Source organism: Pristis pectinata, chromosome 11, assembly GCF_009764475.1.
Source record: "Pristis pectinata isolate sPriPec2 chromosome 11, sPriPec2.1.pri, whole genome shotgun sequence".
In the NCBI taxonomy this organism is placed as follows: Eukaryota; Metazoa; Chordata; class Chondrichthyes; order Rhinopristiformes; family Pristidae; genus Pristis; species Pristis pectinata.
In genome coordinates, this window is record NC_067415.1 from 35,167,180 (window position 1) to 35,185,948 (window position 18,769).

Genomic DNA, 18,769 nt, shown 5'->3' on the forward strand with positions numbered 1-18,769 from the left:
TGCCACCTTCAGGGTTTTTGTACTTATACTCCAAGATCACTCATCCCTCAATGCTCATTTGGGCCCTTCCATCCATTGTGAACATCCTACCCATATTTGACCTTGCAAAATGCATTACTTCACAATTATCAGGATTAAATTCCTTCAGCATTGCTCTGCCCAATTTACCAGATGATCAACATCTTGCTGTACCTGAGACCATTCTTGCTATCCACAACACCACAAATTTTTGCATCCTTGGAAAACCTCTGAATCGCACTTTCTACATTAACATTTAAGTTGCTAATGTGTATAACAGTGAGGAACTCAGCACTAATTCCTGTAGTCCACCACTGGTCACAGGCTTCCAATCACAAAAGCAATCCTCCACCATCACCCTCTATTACCAAGCCAATTTTAGATCCAAATTGCCTTGGATTCTATGGGTTCTAACCCGCTGGACCTGCCTTCCATGTGGGACCTTGGTCAAATGCCTTACCAAAGTCCATGGACACTACATCAATTGCACTGCCATCTCCCATGGTTTTAACTTGAAATGCCCCAAGTATAAAGTTAGTATGAATATAAAAGTGTGAATACCCTGTTAATTTTAAGCATAATGAAAGTAGTCTAGCACATTGAGGTGGTTCTACCATTTTGTTACCTCTAACATTATCTTCTCTAACCTTCACTTCCTAAGTAATTGTCTACTTCCCATGCACCTCAATTTATATATCATAGAACTCTGGAACAATATATTCACATTATAAAAATGCAATAGATGAAATCCTAACTAGTGGATTTAAATTTTAACAATATGCAATTAACGGAAGATGCTAGAAAGACAAATCATTTCCTATCTATCCTATAGGTTCCCTTCATTACACACCACAATTACACTCGTACCTCTCCTGACTTTCATAATTTTTGAACCCGTTGTCAACTTTGCGGACATAAGATCAGTCTTCCGGAGAGTGAACCTGCAGAAAGCATCTGGCTTGGATGGTGTCCCTGGCCATGTCCTCAGATCCCGTGCAGATCAGCTGGCGTGGGTACTTGCTGACATTTTTAACCTCTCCCTGCTTCAAACCGAGGTTCCCACCTGCTCTAAGAAGACCACTATCATCCCAGTACCCAAGAAAAACAAGGCAATGTGCCTTAATGACTACTGCCCAATGGCTCTGATATCCACCATCATGAAATACTTTGAGTGGCTGGTTATAGCACACATTAACTCCAGCCTCCCAGTCAACCTCGACCCACTGCAATTCACCTATCGCTGAAACAGGTCTATGGTGGATGCCATCTCCCTGGCCCTACACTCATCTCTGGAGCATCTGGACAGTAAAGACACCTACGTTAGGTTATTGTTTATTGACTACAGCTCTGCCTTCAATACTATAATTCCAAGCAAACTCATCTCCAAGTTCTGAGACCTAGAACTCAACATCTCCCTTTGCAACTGGATCCTTGACTTCCTGACCAACAAACCACAATCAGTAAGGATAGGCAGCAACACCTCTGCCACGATTATTCTCAACACTGGTGCCCCAAAAGGCTGCATCCTCAGCCCCCTACTCTACTCCTTATAAACTCATGACAGCATGGGCAGATTCTGCTCTAACTCCATCTAAAAGTTTTCAGATGATACCACGGTAGCAGGCAGTATCTCAAGTAATGAGTCAGGGTACAGCAAGGAGATAGAGAGCTTAGTGGAATGGTGTCATGACAACAACACTTCCCTCAATGTCAGCAAAAGATCTGGTCATTGACTTCAGGAAGGGGGGCAGTGCACATGCTCCTGTCTACATCAATGGTGCTGAGGTCAAGAGGGTTGAGAGCCTCAAGTTCCTAGTAGTGAACATCACCAATAGCCTGTCCTGGTCCAACCACATAGATGCCATGGCCAAGAAAGCTCACCAGCACCCTCATGAGGCTAAAGAAATTTGGCATGTCCCCGTCAACCCTCACCAATTTTTATCAATGCACCATAGAAAGCATCTTATCCAGATGCATCACAGCTTGGTATGGCAACTGCTCTGACTGTGACCGCAAGAAACTGCATAGAGTTGTGGACACAGCTCAGCACATCACGGAAACCAGCCTCCCCAACATAGACTCTGTTTATACTTCTCACTGCCTTGGTAAAACAGCCAGCATAATCAAAGACTCCAGATATTCTCTCTTTCCCCCTCTCCCATCCGGCAGAAGATACAAAAACCTGAAAGCACGTACCACTAGGCTCAAGGACAGCTTCTATCCTGCTGTTATAATATTGAATAGTTCCCTAGTTCTTTAAGATGGACTCTTGCCTCACAATCTACCTTGTTATGACCTTGCACCTTATTATTACGTACCAGCAACAAAAGAAACACACCAAGTCATGTATAAGTGTTAGAAACTATTTTATAAATTACTACTTATGATAATAAGAAAAATAAAAGTAAAAATGTTAGATATCAAACATTAACCCCAAAAACTAAACCCAAAGTATGTGTGTGGCAAATTCCCAAACTCCAAGGCCAGGAATGGTTCTCAAAGTTCAGTTCAGCATGCCATAAGGTGAAACGTGAGCAAAGGTTTCTGCAAAACCACTGTTGACTGAAGAGGAAATGTAGAGAGAGAATAGAGAGAAATTACAAAATCCAAATGTTCCACGATGGAACCCATACGACACCTCAATCACTGATGATCTCCACTCCTTTGTTCCAAAGTATCTGCCACCCCGAAAGGCATTCGAATCGTGGCCGTCCACAGAAATACCTGTTTCCTTCTACAGGTTAACAACAAAGTGGACTCCACTGGATTATTCCAAAAGTCCATACGTGGATTGTAGTGACAGACACAGTTATTGTTTTTCATCGATCGATGCAGAGACCAGCAGTCAGGGTGTCCCTCTCCCTCTCTCTCTTCTCTGACTGTCTGCTCCAAAACGTCAGCATGTCCTTATCTCCCGTTGTTGTCGAAATCACGCCACACACACACACACACACACACACACACAACTGTGCTATGTCTTAAAGGGACATTCACCAAGTATTAACCTAATCCATAACATTATTGTCTACCTCAATTGCACGTTCTCTGTTACACTTTATTCTGCACTCAGTTACTGTTTTACCTTGTACTACCTCAATGCACTGTTGTAATGAATTGATCTGTATGAATAGTATACAAGTTTTTCACTGTACCTCAGTACGTGACAATAATAAACCAATTCCATTTCCTAATTGTATAAATTCAACCTATCTATTCTCTAACTATAAAAATAAGGTGTTATCATAGATGCCTTTGGTGTGATCAAATTGTGGCACAAGTCTATATCTGATGTACAACTTTTAACAAAGGTATATCCATCCAGGTCTGTCAAGTCTCTTTGCTGAAGTACTCTCTGTGATGCTTCCCCATTTACTCTGCACTTCCTGTTTGGTGTTCTTATATTTAAAGCGTATTACCTCACACTCTTATATTAAACTGCATTTACTGGTGTCCTTCTCATCATGTAATCACACTTATGTAATTTTTTTGTCATCTTTGCAATTCACATTGCTGTTAAAAACCTACAAAATCATTCTATTACTGCAACCATAGCAGAGCAGGAATCATGGCATATGACCAGTGACTTAAGCCTTACATAAGGCACCAAATATCATCTGCCTCTGCTCTCACAGGAAATCTCTGGTCAGTTTCTCATCAGAGACCTAATGTTAATCAGTGCCACAGCTTTTTAGTCTCCATTGGTTCCCACCCTTAGAAGATTCAGGCCTATCATCATGACCATAATGGCAGCATTAGTCTCTGGAAACCATGGAGATTGCACCTTTGATCAGTTGCTGATTACTACAATGGCTTACTGAGTAGCTAAGGAGACCTTTTCTATGAAAAGCTGACCTTTCAGTAAGTTGCATATACAAACTCAATTGAATTTGTGCCAGCACACAGATTATTCTTATGTTTTGCCCTCTTTTACGTCCAAGATACGACAAGGTCATCAAAGACAAGAACATTTCAGCTTTTTTGTCTTCCTTGCTTTAAGGGGGTCTTTGGGTCAGTGCCACACAATGCAGAACTAAGCAGGGAGACACAAAATTACATCTTGGTCAACCAGTTCCTTCGCCACCCCACCCACCCCCAACTATGGTTGATGGAGCTACCTCCTCTATTTCTCACACTTCTGCTCTTACCCCACCTTCCCCTAGACAGAACAAAGAGAGTTCCCTTGTTCCTTACCTTTCACCCTACCAGCCTTCACATCCAGGACATCATTCTTCAACATTTCCTCCAGTTACAACATGATCCCTCCCACCAACCCCCCACCCCCCCACATCTTCCCCTCCCCACCCCATCTGCTTTTTGCAGGGACTACTCTCTCCGTGACTCCCCAATTTGCTCATCCCTCTCCACCCATTCCTCCCCTTCCACAGGCACCTACACGTCCTACAGCCGAGAACGACGAAGGTGAAAAGTCAGGATAATTTGCTGAACAATAGAAGTACAACAAACCAGGATGTTAGGATACAGGATGAGGTATATAGAAACAAGTCCATGATAGTGTGTAGTGAGGATGGTAAGAAGAACAGGCAGGTGAAAAGTCAGGATAATTCGCTGAACAATAGAAGTACAACAAAATCAGTAGCAGATACTGGACTAAATGTACTATATTTAAATGCACGTAACATTAGGAATAAAGTAGATGACCTAGTGGCACAGCTACAGATTCATAAATACAACATTGTGGCAATCACCAAGTCATGGCTTTATGACAGATGTGATTGGGAACTAAATGTCCAGGGGTACACAGTGTATAGGAATGATAGGCGGGTAGGCAGAGGGGGTGGTGTGGCCATGATGGTTGGTAATGATATAAAATCAATAGAAACGAAGGACATTGGGTCAGATGAGGTGGAATCCTTATGGGTGGAGCCAAGAAATAGCAAGGGTAAAAGGACAATAGTAGCAGTTATATATAGGCCCCCTAATAGCAGCCAGGAAGTGGACTATAAGTTGCAGTTAGAAATAGAAAAAGCATGTCAGAGTGACAATGTTAAGATAATTATGGGGGATTTTAACATGAAGGTGGACTGGGAAATCCAGCAAGGCAGTAGATCTCAGGAGAGTGAGTTTGTGGAATGTCTATGGGACGGCTTTTTGGAGCAACTTGTTGATGAGCCCACTAGGGGATCGGCTGTTTTGGATTGGGTGCTGTGCAATGAACCGGAGGTGATTAGGGAACTAAAGGTAAAGGAACCATTAGGAACTAGTGATCACAATATGATTGAATTCAATTTCAAATCTGAGAAGGAGAAGCTGATAACTGGTGTGTCAATATTTCAGTGAAACAAAGGAAATTACAGTGGCATGAGAGGAGCTGGCCCAAATTGATTGGAAGAGTAAGCTAGCTGGAGGGACGGCGCAGCAGAAATGGATGGAATTTCTACAAGAAATAAGGAAAATGCAGGATAGATATATTCCAAGAAAAAAGGTTTTGAATGGAAAAAAAGGCACAAATGTGGATAACGAGAGAGGTGAAGGCTAAAATAAAAGCAAAAGGGAGGGCATATAAGGAAGCAAAAATTAGTGGGAAAACAGAAGACTGGGAAACTTTTAAAAACCTGCAGAAACTAAGAAGGTCATTAGGAAAGAAGAGATGAATTATGAAAGGAAGTTGACAGATAACATTCAAAAGGATACTAAGAGTTTTTTTTAAATATATAAGGAGTAAAAGAGAGACACAGGTTGATATAGGACCAATCGATAACGGTGCGGGAGAGATTACAATGGATGATAAAGAGATGGCAGAGGAACTAAATGAGTATTTTGCATCAGTCTTCACTGCGGAGGACACCAGCAATATACCAGATAGTTGGGGGTCTCAAGGAATGGAACTGAGTTCAGTTAAGATCACTAGAGAGAAGGTGCTAGGAAAGCTAAATGGACTAAAGACTGATAAGTCTCCCGGACCAGATGAGGTGCATCCCTGGGTTCTGAAGGAGGTGGCTTTAGAGATAGTGGAGGCATTGGTGATAATTTTCCAGGAATTGATAGACTCCGGCATGGTTCCGGAGGACTGCAGGGTTGCAAATGTAGTTCCGCTGTATAAGAAAGGTGGGAGGCAGCGTAAAGGAAATTACAGACCTATTAGTCTGACGTCGGTGGTGGGAAATTTATTAGAATCGATCCTCAAGGATGAGGTTATGGAATAGCTAGAGGTGCAAGGCAAGATAGGTCCAAGCCAACATGGTTTCATGAAGGGAAGATCCTGCCTGACCAACCTATTGGAGTTTTTTGAAGAAATCTCAGGTAGGGTGGATAAGGGAGAGGCGGTAGATGTTGTGTATTTAGACTTTCAAAAGGCCTTCGTCAAGGTGCCGCACAAGAGACTGATTAATAAGATGAGAGGTCATGGAATTACAGGTAGGATAACAGAATGGGTGGAGCATTGGCTGGTTGGCAGAAAGCGAAGGGTGGGAATAAAAGGATCCTGTTCTGGTTGGCTACTGGTTACTAGTGGTGTTCCGCAAGGGTCGGTGTTGGGGCTGCTTCTTTTTACCCTGTACATTAAGGATTTGGATGATGGAGTAAATTGTTTTGTGGCTAAGTTTGCGGATGACACCAAGATAGGTGGAGGAATAGAGTATTGAGACGACAGAAAGGTTGCAGAGAGACCTAGATAGTTTAGGAGAATGAGCAAGGAAATGGCAGATGAAATTCAATGTTGAGAAATGTGCCCTTGTACACTTTGGAAACAGGAATAAACGGGCAATTATCTAGAAGGGGAGAAAATTCAAAGTACAGAAGTACAAAGGGACTTGGGGGTACTCGTGCAGGATACCCTAAAGGTTAACCACCAGGTCAGGTCGGTGGTAAGGAAAGCGAATGCTATGTTGGCATTCATTTCGAGAGATATAGTGTATAAAAGTAAGGAAGCGTTGCTGAGACTCTACGGGGCACTAGTGAGGCCTCATTTGGAATAGAGTGTACAGTTTTGGGTCCCATATCTTAGGAAGGATGTGCTGATGTTGGAGAGGGTTCAGAGGAGATTTACGAGGATGATTCCCAGAATGAAAGGGCTTACATATGATGAGCGTTTGTCGGCTCTTGGACTGTACTCACTGGAGTACAGAAGAATGAGATGGGACCTCAGAAACATTTAAAATGTTGAAAGGACTGGACAGAGTAGAGGTGGCCAAGCTGTTTCCCTTGGTGGGCGAGTCCAGGACCAGAGGGCACAATCTTAGAATTAGAGGGTACAGGTTTACAACAAAGATGAGGAGAAATTTCTTTAGCCAGAGGGTAGTGAATTTATGGAATTCCTTGCCACGTACAGCAGTGGAGGCCAGATCATTGGAGGCGTTTAAGGAGATAGATAGATATCTAATTAGTCAAGGTATCAAGGGATATGGGGATAAGGCTGGAAATTGGGGTTAGAATAGTTGTTTTTTTTGCGCTCATGGAGCAGACGTCCCCCCCACCCCCCCATTTCTCATTTCTTTTTTCCTTTTCCCCTTTCCTTTGGAGCGGACTCGGTAGGCTGAATGGCCTACTTCTGCTCCCTTGTCTTGTGATCTTGTGAAGAATCGTCCATTGAGAACGTGGATACGGCAGAGAATAATGAAGAATCGTCCATACACCTCCTACAGTTGCAGGGGATGGTGGTGAGCGAAGAGGTTCATATACCTCTTCACTCACCACCATCCAGACCATAAACAGCCCTTCCAGGTGAGGCAAAGATTCACATGCACACCTCCAAACTTGGAGAGGCACAATAGGAAGACTGCCTGAGTTGCAAGTCTGAGATTTGAGGGGGAAGTTTCAACAATGAGAAATTCAATCTGTTCAGGGTCATCCTAGGTGGAATTGCTTCACATGCTTGAATTACTTGGCTACAGCTAGTACAATTGTAGATAAATGTGCTTTTAGCAACTGGGTAGTATTTTCTGCAGTCACAATGCCAAAACATCCTGCAATGATAAATTCTCTGCTGGCATCCATCCTGGTCCTTTCCCATCAAGTACATACCCTCCCCTCAATTTGCCCCATGAACTCAAACCCAGGAAGGTGTGGTTTCTGCTGTTGACAGAGGAGAACTCCACTGGACATAACAATGTTTAATAATCTGACCAGATTCCGTGAAAAGACAGGCAGCTCTCATGAGATGCCTTAAGTTTACCACAGCCTAACAAACATGAGCTATCTCTCTGAGTTCAGATAATAAAGCTGGCAAAAGAAACATGTTGTCAACACATCCATGCTGAAGTCCAAATACAAAAAGTCATAGGAGACTCGGGATAACAAATAAAACCCAGTCTTTCCTTTTGTCCCAAAAATTGAAAAGTTTCCTCTGCATAAATCTGTGGGAGTGGGGAGAAATCAAAGTGACCAAATAACCTCACTGCAAAGAAGCAACCAAGTAATACTATAACCAACACTCATAATTCTTTACGATATAGGAAGCCATTTCACCCATTGAAGTGTCTATGCTGGCTCTTAGAGCAATCCCATTCTCCCATTTACGTGTAACATTTGCTCATAATTTCTCTCAACAGATGCTGCCAGATCTGATGGGTATTTCTAGTATTCTCTTTTGGATCAGATTTGTATGTTCCATATCTCACAGTTCCAAAATGTTTTTTTTCCCCAACTGCCTTCATTCATCTATTAGCTAGGCTGCTCTGAACCTTGGTCTCCATCCTATCACAGACATTCCCTTTAATCTATACATATCTTCCCCTTTTTGCAATTTGAATCATTTTCCTAGTTTTCCAGTTCTGATGTGAATTATTGATCTGAAATGTTTCCTTTCAGTCTGACCTGCTGTTTTTCCAAGATTTGTGCCCTTTTTTTAAGCATAAATTCATGCCCACGTGTCTCACAGCACATCTTGTCCTGCAGTCAGTATCAAATTTAAACAGAAAATCCTGGAAACATTCAGCAAGTCAGGCTACCCGGAGAATGTTTCCAACATTTTCCGTTTTTATTTCAAATCTCCAGACTGTAGTTTTTTTAAAAATATTCACCTCTGATTATCAAATTGTTCGGACGAATCCAAAGCAAATATCAACACATCTCTTCACAACTTCTGCACAAAGGGGTATTTCGGCAACAGTTCGGTAATGGTCTCCGTCCCACTATGACTCAACGTTACTGAGGTTCTGTATGTGCTGGAAGGTACACACAAGGAGAGTCTTCCTTGGGAGCACCGTGGTGCCGCTACCAGAGCTGCAGCAGCCCGGGTACTGTTCGTGGAGTTTGCACGTCCCTATCACCGCGTGGATTTCCTCTGAATGCTCCAGTTGCCTCCCACGTCCCAAAGACCGCTGTAGATTGGTGCTACTGTGGGGAGTGGTAGAACATGGGGGAAGTTGATGAGGATGCGAAGAGAATGAAATGCGATTAGTGTAAATAGGTGCTTGATAGTCGGTGTGCACTTGGTGGGCCGGTTGCTGTGCCGTATGTCTATGGCTCTACCATCATCCAGGCCACAACAATGTCATGATGCCCGTTGGCAATTTGTGTAGCCACAACTTAGGCGCCATGTGGTGTCCATAGTCCATCTGGGTCACTCTCCGCTCGGAGCTCTTACACACTCCGTCCTGACCGACCAGTACCCGTAAAAAGTGGCTGTGTGAAGACTTACAACCTCCGCCCAAAACGACTCCTTAACTTTGTCGGCGTGGCCTGTGACGGAACGGCTGAGTCGGAGCGGAGCCGCCCCGCCCCCAACCCCGCCTGCTCGTCGTGCGCGGCTCTCGGCGCAGGTCGGCCTGTGGAAACCCGCTGCGCTTCGGCCGACTGACCCTACCCACCAGCTGCGGCCGGAAGGTGGACGGCGGCAAGGTGAGCAAATCCCGAAGGGCGGTTCCGATCCGTGTGCATCGGGCCCGGATCCTTCTCCCTCGCCGACCAGCTCGCTCCTCTTCGCCGTCGGCACGGCAGCAATATGGCGCCCGTCTCCCTTCTTGCTCGGCTCAGCCGCTCGCTGCGGGCGTGAATTCAAACGGCGAGCGCGCGGGCCCGGGTAACGGCGGTGGCGCTCGGTGCCCGCCCTATTGGTCAACGTCTCGCCGCTGTGCTGGGAGCCCCTATCTGAGCAATCGACGCGGGAGGAAGCGGGCCCATTGTAAGACCAAGAGTTAGAAGCGTGCGCGGGAGGCCGGGGCAGATCCGGGCAGCAGCTTCCCAATACGGCCAGACGATCGTTTGATCTCTCGGCGAGCTTTGCGCTAATATTGCGCCCCAACACGTGTTCGCGATCTTATTAATTACTTTGACTTGCAGTGACTTTTTTTTAATACGCACGGAGCATTTTCTGTAAAGCATAAGCTAACTATAAGGTGAAGGAATCAAATTTCCCCGTATTTGTGACGCAGGGGAAGAGTGAATTTGTGTAAGAGGTTACACAGTGAAATTTTATTTTAAAACTGGATATGGATTGATGGGGCAATGTACTTGTAATTTAGCAACAAAGTGAGTAAAATTCAGAGGAGCTTTGGGCATAATGTATATTGATTGAAATAAAGGTTAGGTTACAATGTGCCAAAAGACATTGGAGGTGGAAAAGGTGCTGTAATTATTGAAATTATTCTGTCCATCCATATCAAAAATACATAATATATGTAGTCACTTTCAATGTTTTTATCAACCAAAGGAAAATTTATATACTGAGGTAGAACTGGGAGCGTGGCAACACTAGTTGGTTAGCTACAGGGGAAGAGAGGAAGAAGAGAGACCAATAACTTAAGGGGAACAAACAGCTACTTCTGTGGGTGTGGATATGGATGTGACTTCAAGATGATGTATATTGTCTCCTGGTTGCCATGGTCGATGTTGTCACTCGATGGCTCCAATGTTTCCTGAAGGGGAAGGGTGAAGAACCAGAACTTGTGGTCCACGTTGCTATCAATGACATAAAGGGGGGAAGAGGGCCTGCAAGCATTTTGGAGAACTAGGAAAAATATTAAAATACAGTGCAATAAAGTAGTAATCTCAAGATTGCTTCCAGTGCCACGTGCTAATAAGTACAGAAATAGGAGGATAGAGCAAATTCGTGGCTTGAGGGCTGGCACAAGAGGAAGGACTGTAAGTTTCTGAGACTTTGGACCTTTTCTGGGGGAACATGCTCCTTTCCGTAGTGCATCAATTCCAGAAAATAGAAGAAGCTCACCTGGTGCTCAGGCATGAAAGCACAACTAAATTAAAATAATACAATGCCAAAACAACTTAGCCTGATTTTGGAGGAATACTATACAAGGGACCACAGACAGAAAGCTGAGAACAGGAGTGGGATGGAGAATTAAAGTGGCAAGCAACAAGAAGCCCAGGGTTACCCCTGAATATTGAATATAGGTGTTCTGCAAGGCATTTATCCAGTTTGCTTTTGATCTTTCCAAAGTAGAGGAGACCATATTCTGAACATTTGATCCGTTCTGCTTATTTCCTTTGACTTTGGTGGGGAAGACTGCATAAATAATGCAGCCCATGGAGAAGGGCTGAATCACTGACAGCAACTTCAGATTTTCTGCTCACACAAAAGTTCTGAAGTTGCTGTCAGTTACATTGTGTAATGACAGCAGGACATTTTGAACATCACGTCTGAGCTTGGATGGATGCAACAAATCTGCATTTTAGTGATTACTATAATGAAAGGTAGCCATCGTTATGATTGACTATAATCTAAGTACCAAAAATATTGTGGTTAATTTTGTAGCCTGGATATCCTCTGAGAGTGTTCTTCCAAGTAGGCTACTCATGTAAAAATATCTGTGACAGTTTTCCCATGTATATCCCAGAAACAACTCTGTTAGAAATAATGGGAACTAAGATTTCAAAACGATTTGGCCACCTAACCCTATTAAAAGACACAAAAACTTGCAGACTGGAATCTGAAACAAAAAAACTGGAAGAACTCAGCGGGTCAAGCAGCATCTGTGGAGATAAATCATGACATACACCTTTTGACACTGTACCTGCCACTTGATATGCTTTCTTCCAGTATTCTGTTTTTATTTAGATTGCATTGGTAAATTGGTTTATTATTGTCACATGTACCGAGGTACAGTGAAAAACTCATCTTGGACACCGTTCGTATAGATCAATTCATTACAACAGTGCATTGAGGTAGTACAAGGTAAAACAGTAACTGAGGGCAGAAAGTGTTACAGTTACAGAGAAAGTACAGTGCAGGTAGACAAGGTGCAAGGTCATAACAAGGTAGATTGTGAGGTCAAGAGTCCGTCTTAACGTACTAAGGAACCAGTGGGATAGAAGCTGTCCTTGAGCCTGGTGGTAAGTGCTTTCAGGCTTTTGTATCTTCTGCCCGATGGGAGGGGGGGAGAAGGGAGAATGTGCGGGATGATTGGGGTCTTTAATTATGCTGGCTGCTTTACCAAAGCAGCGGGAAGTGTAGACAGAGTCCATGTAGGAGAGGCTAGTTTCCGTGATGTGCTGAGCAGAGTCCACAACTCTCTACAGTTTCTTGTGGTCACGGTCGGAGCAGTTGCTGTACCAAGCCGTGATGCATCTGGATAGGATGCTTTCTATGGTGCATTAATAAAAATTGGTGAAGGTTAAAGGGGACATGCTAAATTTCTTTAGCCTCCTGAGGAACTAGAGGCACTGGTGAGCTTTTCTTGGCCGTGGCGTCAACGTGGTTGGACCAGGACAGGCTATTGGTGGTGTTTGCTACCAGGAACTGAGCTCTCAACCCTCTTGACTTCAGCATCATTGATATAAACAGGAGCATGTGTACTGCCCCCTTCCTGAAGTGAATGACCAGGTCTTTTGTTTTGCTAACATTGAGGGAAAATTGTTCCATGTCCTAGGCTCTCTGTCTCCTTCCTGTACTCCAGCTCATTGTTACTTGAGATACGGGTCACTACGGTGGTATCATCTGCAAACTTGTAGATGGAGTTAGAGCAGCCTTGCTTTGACTGGGATTATAAATTAATTAACTAAAATTTCCTGGAATGCAAGATGGTTTTGAACATTTTATGGAGAAAAAATATTTTGGTGTTGCCCCCTTTTAGGAAGTTGTGGGCATGCTCTGTTGGCGCCGGAAGCGTGGCGACACTTGCAGGCTGCCCCCCAGAACACTCTACGCAAAAAAAATGTGTTTCACTGTTTTGATGTACATGTGACTAACAAAGAAATCTTATCTTATTTAGCTTGTAACTTCTGTTCCAAAGTTGTGATGTCTCAGAAGAATGAGAAACTTGATACCTCTGTTATTAATGTAACTGTGTCCCTTCATCCCGCTAACTTCAGGTATTCAGCTAACATTTTATAAACAAACGTTCATTTCTGATGGATGTTTGTCATAATAGTAAACTCCCCTTGGAAAGAAGAGGGTAAAATGGATGTCAAATTTAAAACATGTTGTTGGTCTTTTGAATTTTTAAACAGTTATTGATCACGGACAGGTGACAATGATTTTGTACTGTCTTCTATAAAGTAATGATTTGGTTTTGTTCCTGTCTTGTAGGTGAATGTTCATATCCCTTGTGCAAATCAGAGTACGGCTGTCCTTTTTCCATTGTATCACCTGATTGGTATGTAGCTTGCTGTCTTAGAGCTGGAAAAGCAGTGCAACTTGTTCATTTCCCCAAAGAACCTAGGGAAATAGTCACAATATTTAAAGAACAGAAAGAATATTCAAAAAGGAAGACTCTCCAACACTTCCAGTGTAATAAACTACTTCACTATGGATCCACAAACAGCAGTGATACACCAAAAGGAGTCTGCAAGACAAAATGAAGAATGTGCTGCTGAGTTTAATGCTAACGAAAAATTGGAAACTGAAAAGCTAAATTACAGTTCCGGACATTTAACCTGTGTGCATTGTGATTTTACATATACAGATCATGAAATTTTGGAAAAGCACCTTAGTTCAATTCATCCTGAATTCTCTGACTTAACAAATATTGTGATTTATCAGAAAACTGCCAAATTGTTTCATTGTCAGTTGTGTTTCTTTACAAACAAAGTGTATAGTGATGTTTATAATCATGTTGCAACACAACACCCAAAATTGAGCAAGAGTGAAGTGGCTTCCCAAATAAAAGAGCCTAATGAAGGAACAGGCAGTGAAACAAATAAACAGCCACGAGCCACAAAGAGAAAGCTAAAAGAATCCAAAGCCATTGAGAAAGGAAAATCTACAAAAAGGAGAAGAAGAGGACGAAGAAAACGTACAGAAACGACTGTGAGCGCAATTGAAATAAAACCTACAAAACCAGCAGAGACAGGCTTGAGTACAGTTGAAGGACAACCTGTTAAGAGAAAACCCGGAAGACCAAAGCGTAAGATAGAAGAAACAAAAATTGATTTCAACTGTGCAAAATGTGGAACTCGGTTTGGTAGTCTTAATGAATTAAATATCCATAATTGTCAGAAGAAGAAGCTGAAGGATTCCAACGCTCCACCATTTGAGTTTGAGTATTGCGATTATAGTGGTCGATACCCAACTCAGTATGGATCTACCCGTAAATCAACAGTTTCAAATAACAATTCTAAAGAGCCAGTAGGTTTGAACAAACCTGAAAAGTCAGCAGTCTTGAATAATCCTGAGAAACTGACCATTTCAAATAATCCTGCAGTTTCAAATAACCTCAAAGAATTGACAAAATCAAATGATGCCAAAAAGCTGACAACTTCGCAAGATCCAGTAGAGACATCTGAAGAAAAAGATTATGCAAAAAGTTTACAAGAAAATGTTAAGTATGTCAGAGGAACCTTTTACTGCAATTCTTGTAAATTCCATTGCAAAAGCAAAAGTAGTGCCCTGTATCATGTCGTACGGGTACATGACAAGCCTTATCCTTATAAGTGTGGTGAATGTGGAAGATGCTTTGTTATGGACAAGGAGCTTAAACGGCATATGTCAGTTCATACTGGAGAAGCTTATTACAAATGTTCTAAATGCGACTTTGAATCTGATTATGCCAGAGCATTTAAGAATCATGAAAAGCAGTGTACTGCTCAGCAGAGAGGAGATAATTGTTCAGAAAATATCGATGCTAAGAAGCAGCAGAATACACCACAAGAGATAAAATCAATCAGCTCGGAATCGCCTTCAGTCCAGCCTCCCAGTTTTAGTAAGGAAGAAGTACCACCACCGGAAAAGTCTGTGACAAAATTAGAATCTTCAGAAGCTGTATTATCAGCAGAAGAAGGAAAAAAATGTATAGAACTGAGTGCAGGCCAGGTACAAGCCTCAAAGTTACAACATTTGGAAGCAGAAGAGCCTACAGTAGCTCATCAACCAGATTCTGTATCTTCAAAGGATAACATATCTTGTCATGAATGTGGAAAGACATTTGAAGAACAGGACATGTACCAAAAGCACAAAGTTCTCCATGCAGTACAAAAGCCACTAATTTCTGAGTTCACCCGTGATGTATCAGTTTCGAATGATGTGGAAAAAAATACAGAAAGAAAAACATTCAGTTGTGTTCCTTGCAATGTCAAGTATCAAAGTGAAGAGGATTTACAGCACCATCTGATTATTCATAAACCAAATACTGAGGGCAAAATTTTTAACTGTGAGATCTGTAGTGCCAGATTTGAGAAACAAATTGAATTGCGTGATCATCTAAAAATTCACAAACAAAATATTTCAAAGACTAACCAAGCTAATATGGCTGATAACCGAACACTTTACAAATGTCATTACTGCCCTTACAGCACTTACCTCTTTGTAAATTACATAGGACATGTCAAGATAGCTCATTCAAATGAATTTCCTATTCACTGCACATCCTGCGGAGATGGATTTCAGCTTCCGGGTGAACTAAGGAAACATAAATGTCAGCAGAGTCAAGGTGGCAGTGTCATATCTAGTCAGGGAGATGAATAACGTTTTTAATATAAAAATGTTAAAATAGAACGGTATTATAATTCCCAGCACTGATATTCCTCTTGTGCATAAATAATTTTCATTACACATTTTCAGTTTGAAGAATGTGACCTTGGATAAGGGACATATGGTGGAGAGAGTGTTCAATTCTGGATTACCAGTATTGTTTAAAGACTTATAAAAGTGAGACTCTGTCATAAATAAACCTTGTAAAGATTTTAAAATATGGTCATCATTTACTGGTGCCCTTTATTTCTGATGTGCACCCTGAATATCGAAATATATTTTCTGCTGATTACTAACTGAACAAGTAATCTACAAGTATTTAATAGCATTTTTCATCTCCAACTGGACTTATGTGCATATTAACAATAAAAGAAAAATTGGTTGGTACTCTTGGTTGGTTGTAAGGGATGCATTGCTGACAAATGAAGTTCTTAATCTGAGCAATGCATCTTAGCAATTGAATTATCCACTTCTGTCAACTTATGAAAATTTACAGTTAGATATTTTAAAAATTGGTAATGCATCATTTCAGTGCTTGGTTAAGCCTAGTGGCAAATTACAAAGAATTTTCTATACTTGTGTTCTCTGTGCTGTTGATTAGTAATTTTGCTTAGCTGTGTAGGTAGACTTGCAATATTCTGATTTTTTTGGTTGTGGAAACAAAAATGAAAAAAAAATTCTTTTCATATTATTAGGAAAAGGAAATGTAATTTGTTTCTACTGTAACCTAACATACTATACAATGTGTGAATGTAAGTACTTTTATGAAATTCATTGAATCAGCTTAAAATTCCTTATGGCTTTAGCAGGTTGTTGGTAAGCCTGTAACTTCCAGGTGAGGTTGTCGATGGAATTTCTGTTTCCAGTAGTATAGGTATTTGCTTATTGTACAGACTTTTAATTTTGTATTGATGTTGTCTGCTAACTCATTACTGTATTTAGTGGAGGGGTTATATTACAGGTTAACTTTCAGTTTTTAAAACAAATTATAGTTTAAATTTCTGTGTATACTAACAGTATTAGCCATGTACTAATGATAATTCAGTGCTGAATCTTTGAGATAATTTCAGTATAGTTTTGGCTTTTTACTAGCTTCAGTTTGTCTATTCAACTATAAATATGTTTTGCAGTACTTTCTGTAAGTATATGGGTAACCTTTAACATCAAAAATCCAGATGATGTATGTTTTGATAATGTATGTTTTGTTAATGTAATAAAATACTAAACATTATAGTATTGTTTTAATTTAGTCAATGATATAATATTTGAATCATAGAAAATTTGTGGCATAGGAGCCCATTCTGCCTTTTGTGTCTATGCTGGTCAAGAGTTAACCAGCCTAACCTCACCTTCCAGCACCAGATTCGCCAGTCTATAGGTCACAGTTCTGGTGGCAATAGCTTTCATTATGTTGCAGATGATTGAGAGTAGACTGATTGGATGGTAATTAGAATTGATTCCAATAATTTGCCTGCCCTTGAAGTTAAACTAATTATCCTGTAAGTATTTGGTTTGTCCTTTCCTCCATATTTAAACAACTGTGCAATGTGAGCAACCTTCCAATTCTCTGGTCAAAGTCAAGTTTATTGTCATCTGCATAAGTACATATATGCACAGGTGCAATGAAAAACTTACTTGCAGCAGTATTACAGGCACATAGCATTATATAAGCAGCATTCACAAGAAAAACATAAACTATACACAATTTTCACCAAAAAAAAATCACAATTAGAACCAGAAAAATGTCCATTTTAGCACACAGAATGGTTATAGTGTTGCTAAACTAGTGGTGATTCGGGTTTTGCTGATTGGTTCACGAACCAAATGGTTGTTCTTGAACCTGGTGATGTGGTATTTCAGGCTGGTGTACCTCCTGCCCATGTAGCCAGAAAGCTTTGAAAAAATGTAGTAACAGCCTCCGAGGTTTCTTCCATTGATACTGTTAATGTCTTTGTATATACTTGGGCCAGTTGATTTACTGCTTTCAAACACCTTAATACTTCCTCACTTGCTATTTTTATCCCATAAATATTTCAAACACATCCTCTTTAACCAGAATATCGGCATTATATCCCACTTCTGAAAATAACCACAAAATAATTAGAATCCTTGCCCACAATCTCCAACTTCAGTTACTATTTCAGCCTCTAATGGGCGGTGCTTTTTCCTTGTTACCCTCTTGCATACCCTCTGCCAAATGAAGCTGAATTATGACCACTCCCACAAAAATGTTCTGGCCAACTTCATTTTCTAAAACTAAATGCAGAATTGTACATGCTCTCTGTCTTGGTACATACCTAGTTTCCTTCCTTTCCCAATGATGTGCTAGTAGGTTACTTGACTACTGAAAAATACCCCTAGTGTGGGTAAGTGGCAGAAGGAGTTAAGGAAAGTTGATGGGCATATGAGGGGTAATAAGTTGCATGGTTACAGAAAAATGAGAAAAGTGGGAATGGGACTAATGCCGTGGCTTTGCTTGGAGCTGATACGGACCCAGTGGGTTGAATTACCTCGATGTTGTAAGTAAGAGGGTTAGTATTTGTATGACTGTTTAATGAGGCTCCAGCACCAATTCCTGTGGCAAACCATTTATTTCATCTTGCCAATCAGGAAAAGACCTATTTTTGCCCATTCTCTCCTGTTAGCCAACTAATCTTCTATTCGTGTCAGTATGATAGCTTCTGCACCATGAGCTATTTTCCACAATAACCTTTGATACAGCATTTTACCACATTCCTTTTGGAAATCTTAAAACTCTAAAGTCATAGAGTTATACAGGAAGCAAACAGGCCCTTCAGCCCAACACTTCCATGCTGACTAGGGTGCCTTCCTGAGATAATCCCATTTGCCTGCATTTTGCCCCTATTCCACTAAACCTTTCCTATCCATGAACCTGTCCAAAGGGCTTTTAAATGTTGTAATTGTACTCGC

The 18,769-nt window shown here is 41.4% G+C and overlaps 1 protein-coding gene and 1 long non-coding RNA gene across 3 annotated transcripts in view; one reads left to right on the top strand and one right to left on the bottom strand.

Annotated features, from left to right (window-relative positions):
• LOC127576298 (uncharacterized) overlaps window positions 1-9,106 on the bottom strand; it is a 46,938-nt gene extending 37,832 nt beyond the window's left edge. For both annotated transcript variants that reach the window (XR_007957210.1, XR_007957211.1), the window contains exon 1: window positions 8,997-9,106. This is a non-coding gene — a long non-coding RNA (uncharacterized LOC127576298). The remainder of the gene's footprint in view (window positions 1-8,996) is intronic.
• On the top strand, window positions 9,084-17,068 carry LOC127576294 (zinc finger protein 208-like). Its single transcript, XM_052026784.1, has 2 exons — window positions 9,084-9,816; window positions 13,460-17,068. Exon 2 carries the CDS (start codon window positions 13,679-13,681, stop codon window positions 15,830-15,832), a length of 2,154 nt encoding a protein of 717 aa, XP_051882744.1. The 5' UTR covers window positions 9,084-9,816; window positions 13,460-13,678; the 3' UTR covers window positions 15,833-17,068.
• The last annotated feature ends 1,701 nt before the right edge of the window (window positions 17,069-18,769 follow it).